Below are 5,464 nucleotides of genomic sequence, written 5' to 3'. Positions count from 1 at the left end.
CCCATCTAACTATCCATCCATCCATCCTGGTTATCTATCATCTACCTTGATCTATAATGATGTATAATCTACCATTCCATGTATTATCTATCATTTATCATTTCTCTATCTATCATCTATCTACCAATTATCTATCTATCTGTTTATCTCCCTATCTACCTGTCTATCTATCTATCCATCCATCTTAGTCATCTAGCATCTACCTATTATCTATAATGATCTATAATCTATGATTCTATGTATTATCTATCATCTATTATTTCTCTATTTATCATCTATCATCTGTCTATCTATCTATCTATCTATCTATCTATCTATCTATCTATCTATCTATTTCCTGTCACCTATCTACCATCTTTGTATCTATCTATCATTTATCTATTTACCTATCTATCTATGTATCATCTATTTATCATCTATATATGTATCTATATCTATGTACCTATATCTATCATCTATCTATCTATCTATATCTATTTTTTACAATATCTAGCAATCCAGCAATGAGCCTGCCCCCCAGGGGACACTGGTGATGTCTGGAGACATTTCTGATGTCACAGCTGGGGAGAGCATGCTCCGGGCATCTGGAAAGTGGAGATCAGGGATGCTGCTCCACACCCTACAGTGCACAGCATGGCCCCACATCAGAGAATTACCCAGCTCTGAGGGCCCTTAGTGGGTGGTGGATATCCTGCTGGTGTGACTTCTAACCCAGGGAAAGGGGACCAGCTGGGAGTGTCCCCCGTGCCGTGAAGGAGGCAGGAGGTGTCTGGGACCTTTTGAAATGGATCTGTTGTTGGGATGGTCTCATAGGAGACTTTCCCCATAGGAGGGCCCTCCTCACAGAGGTCACACAGGAGCTCAGCACTCTACAGTTTGCTCACTGGAGCAGGAGAAGCCAGAACGGGGCCACATGGGATGACCATAGCCCAGGATGGAGGGGGCCCTTGGCCAGTATTGGCGCCAACAGCCGCACAAGCTGAGGCCAGGAAGGCTCCCCTTCCTCTGGAAGCAAGGGGGCCATTGAGGGCTGAGCGGGACTCGAATCAGAACTGACCCTTCCTGCGACTGTCCAGCTTCTCCACAGCGTTTCTCCTCCTTCAGGCTGGCTGGGCGCAGCTAGGAAACCAGGCACCGACAGCAGAGGATGCTCCACTGACAACTTCCCAGACCCTGATGCTTCCACCGATGGTTCAGAGAGGGTAGGGATTTCAAGGAGCCTTCCAGAGGCTCTATGAAGTCCTGCAGGTATCTTATAAGGCCTTGGTAATGGGTCAAGCATGTGTACACCACCCCAGGGGGCCAAGGAGGGCCATGCCCTTTTTCTGTTGAGACAGACCAGGGATCCTCTCATGGCACACCAGATCTGCACTTTTTTTTTTTCTGTGAGGAGGACTGGCCCTGAGCGAACATCTGTTGCCAACTTCCTTATTTTGTATGTGGGACACCGACACAGCATAGCTTGATAACCAGTGTGTAGGACCACACCTGGGATCTGAACCTACAAACCCCAGGCTGCTGAAGAGGAGTGCACGAACCTAACCATTACACCACCAGGCCGGCTCGCTAGATCTGCATTTTTGAGGCCGTGAGTGTGGATAGGGTCAGCGTGATGAGGTGGGGCCCTGCCCTCACGTTTCCCAGCTGGCCTCGCCCAGTTCCGTCGTCACCTGGATGCGATTTCTTAACCACTCTGGGCCCATCTGTAACCTAGAGCTGGAAACACCTCCTCTCTCTGTCCGTCAAGGCTGATAGCTATGATCAACTGTTATTGCCGTCTCTGTGGCCAGGTGCCGAGGACTTGGGGCTCCTTCCTCCTCTGTGCCTCCCCTTCTTCTCCAAGGCAAGGGAGCCCTGATCGCTCCTTAGCAGGCAAAGCCCCCATTCCCCGTGGGGTCGTGAGGGGGGACTTATCATAATGGGGCATCAGATGAAATTCAGCAAAGCCCTGCTCCGGGGGAGCCACATTCCTTGGACATCCACGGCCCACTGCACTGATAGGGTTCCCATGGACGACGTCCCCTCGGCCCTTCTAAGATTTCTTTTCTCACTCTTGGAGCCTGAATTGTCTTGGTTCTCAAAGTGTAAGATATGGAACCCTGGGGGGGGGTTCCCTGAGGCCCAGAACTGCGTGGGGGGCGGGGGGACAAAAGGGTTCTCATAATAATGTGGAGACCTCATTCGTCATTTTTAACTGTGTTGACGTCTGCGGTGGTGGTGTAGAAGTGCCGTGGGTTGGACATGCTGGGGCACAGGGCTGGTTTAAGTGGGGAGATGACCCCATCTGGTTCTTCTCCCTCCGTTCCCTCCCTCCAGGTGACATTTGTGGAGCAGGAAGTCTAGTTGCTCAGTTCCTGCGCAACAGGAACGTCAAGTCCTTCTGTTGATATATATGTCCCTTGCACGCTTGAGACAGCAGTGCAATGACAAGCTACGGGACCAAGGAGGTCCACCGAGATGGGAGAGTTCCTGAAATAATTGCTTCTTCCACACTCAAGGTGTGTGTCCCAGATGCTCAGCTCCCCAGGACTGCATCCCTGGGCATGCGCTTCCCTGCTGCTCCTCCCTTCTCTCTGTACATTCAGTGTATTCATGCTGCAGCCGGAGGTTTCAAACTGGTGGCCCCAGGGTGGGGGTGGGGGAGGCGCCACATTTGAACCACAGAGCTCCTCGGCCCACCCAGTTCAGGACTGTTGACTTGAACGACTTGCCCATAATCAGGACAGTCCATGAAATAACCGGGGACTTCTTAGGACAAATCGTAAGGGCTGGCATGCCTGGTCCACATCCTCCCCTCTCCCCTGCAGTTGGCTGCAATGAGGGGCATCGTCCCATTGCCCACCACCCCCAGGACCAGCTGGGCACCTTGGCCTTCCCAGACAGGTCCCTGCCGGCTTGGATCCTGGGGGCTCTGATCTAGACCCAACATGCGCAGAGGGTCCCTCCCAGGCCCCTTATCTCCAGCACTGGAGCTTTGGGGAGCCAGAAAGGACTTGGATGCAAAAGGCTGGGAGCACTGATTTTCATGCATGCGTCACACACTCATTTATTCGTTCACTCAGTCGTGCATTGAATTAATTCAGTCACACACATGCACACATTCATTCATGAGTACACGCAGTCATTCATTCAGTCACGCCTACGTGAACTCATTCATTCCTGCGTGCACCCACTCATGCCTGCATGAACTCACTCCTTCCTTTACTCATTCATGCATTCAACTCACTCATTCACTCAGTCATTCCTTTATTCCCTCGTGCATGCATTCGCTTATTCATTCTCCTAGTCTGCAGCCCCGAATTCGCTAAGACTCTTTTCTGCCCAGGCCGGGCTGGGCTGTTGCCCGCGCGGCCTCCTCCCTGGGCCGTGGGCGGAGCAGCGCGCTGGCCTTGGGCCCAGGCCCCGCGCAGCCATGGCAAACATTTACTCTGGGACGGGCTGGATAAAGGTTACCTGTGCAAATCTAGTAACCGCGGCCTCCCGGATTCAGCAGGGCGTGGGCGGTGGGGGGCAGGGGCGGGGACAGGAGTGTAAGGCAGCCACCGCCCCTCCCCGGCTCTCCCCGCGGCCGGCGGCGGAGGCGGACCCCAGGCGGGGCGGGGGCGGTGGCGGCCGAGACCCGGTCCCCGCGGCGGGCGGGTGGGGCCGGGCTTCCGGCGGGCGGCCAATCGCCGTCCTCGGGGCCTCCCAGCACCAGGCGGGCCGCGGCTGCCCGGGGGCACAGGAGTGCCGGGGGCGTGGAGGCGGCCTGGGCGCGGCGGGGGCCCGGAGGCACAGAGGCTGTCTGGGCGCGCAGGAGGTGCGAGGGGCGCAGGGGTGCGGGGGGCGCATGCTGCTCGAGTCCGGAGGAGCGGCGAGGAGCGGGGTGCAGGGGTGGACCGGAGCAGAAGGGAGTAATCGGGGGGCGCCGGGCCAGGATGGGGGCAGAGGCCGCCCGGAGCGCACAGGCGGTGCGGGGGACGCAGGAGGAGTGCAGGGGGCGTGGAGGCCGCCTGGGCGCTGCGGAGGACCTGAGGGGGCGGGCAGAGGCTGCCCGAATTCGGAGGGGTGAGGGGTAGGCGTGGGGGGGGGCGCAGTACGGGGCCGAGGGGAGGCGGATAGCGGGGGGCGCCTATCCCGGGCGGGGCAGAGGCGGCCCCGAGCGCACAGACGGTGCGGGGAACGCAGAGGAGTGCGGGGGGCGTGGAGGACGCCTGGGCGCGGCAGGGGCCCCGGTGGGGCGGGCAGAGGCTGCCCGAATTCGGAGGAGGGGTGAGGTTCAGGGGTGTGGGGTGCAGTGGGGGGGGGGGGCCGGGGGGAGGGGGGGCATCGGGGGGGGGGGGCCCAGGGTGGCGGCACGGGCCGCCCGGAGCGCAGAGGAGCGGGTGGGGAGTCCAGGGGTATGGGGCGGGCAGAAGCTGCCCTGGAGCCAGGAGGAAGTGCCAGCGCGGTGGGGCCGCTGAGGACACCGGGTGGGCAAAGGCTGGGTGCCAGAGGCTGTCGCGGAGCGCCGAGGAGACGCGGGGTGCGGGGGTGGCCGGGGTGCAATGGGGTCCCAGGTGACTCCAGGGCGGGCAGGGAGTCGAGGGGAGCCTGGGCGGAGGAGGAAGTGCAGGGTGCGGGGGTTGTGGAGGTGGCCAGGGTTGAGCGGGGCCCAAGTGACACAGGGTTGGGTGGGTGGGTGCGGGGCGCTAGGTTGAGGCTGCAGCCATGGGTGTTGAGAATGCAAAGCTGTTGCCCGCAGGCCTGGAAATCTGCACGGCCCCCAGGAGACGACGCCTCTGCTAGGCCCGGCTGGAGGCCGGGGAGTCCGTCCCACCCACCGCGCCCAGGCGCGAGCCGGCCCCAGGGTGCCCACTGCGCGCGGAGCCGCGGACCATGTCGGGTGAGTCCGCGAATGCTCCTCTCCTTCAGCCTCCCTGCTCCTGCGGGCACACGGGACATTAGTCTGCGCTTGGCGAGACCCCCGCTTTACCCTCCCCATCTCCCCAAACCTCTCATCTCCCATTATCTGCCTCCCCAACACCTCCCCGGGGCTGGAGGGGGCTGGCGTCACCCAGAGCAGCTGGAGATGTGGGAGGGGGCCATTTATAGCATGCTCGGGGGCGTTGGGATTTCCTCATTCTCCTGTAAAAAACAGCCCTGGGAGGGGCCTACCTGGGGCCAAGGGGTTAAGTGTGCGCACTCAGCTTTGGCGGCCTTGAATTCACCGGTTCCGATCTTGGGCACCGACCTACACACGGCTCATCAAGCCTCGCTGTGGCAGCATCCCACATAGGACCAGAATGACCCACAACCAGGATATACAACTATGTACTGGGACTTTGGGGAGGAAAAAGAAAAAAAACAAAAAAAGAGGAAGATTGGCAACAGATGTTAGCTCAGGGCCAATCTTCCTCACAGAAGAAAAAAAACCTTAAAAAACCCAAAACACCTGGTTCCCTATTAGGGCCTCCCTACTCATTAAAAAAAAAAAAAAAAAAAA

At 58.4% G+C, this 5,464-nt stretch overlaps 1 protein-coding gene across 2 annotated transcripts in view; it reads left to right on the top strand.

Annotated features, from left to right (window-relative positions):
* The first annotated feature begins 3,644 nt into the window (after nucleotides 1-3,644).
* The window catches only part of GYG2 (glycogenin 2), a 38,808-nt gene continuing 36,988 nt past the window's right edge, over nucleotides 3,645-5,464 (top strand). For both annotated transcript variants that reach the window (XM_046673582.1, XM_046673583.1), the window contains exons 1-2: nucleotides 3,645-3,799; nucleotides 4,724-4,864. In XM_046673582.1, the coding sequence (XP_046529538.1) occupies nucleotides 4,858-4,864 (7 nt within the window). In that variant the 5' untranslated portion in view covers nucleotides 3,645-3,799; nucleotides 4,724-4,857. The remainder of the gene's footprint in view (nucleotides 3,800-4,723; nucleotides 4,865-5,464) is intronic.

Source organism: Equus quagga, chromosome 10 (assembly GCF_021613505.1).
Source record: "Equus quagga isolate Etosha38 chromosome 10, UCLA_HA_Equagga_1.0, whole genome shotgun sequence".
NCBI classification, from domain to species: Eukaryota; Metazoa; Chordata; class Mammalia; order Perissodactyla; family Equidae; genus Equus; species Equus quagga.
This window is presented reverse-complemented; position numbering and strand designations above follow the sequence as displayed.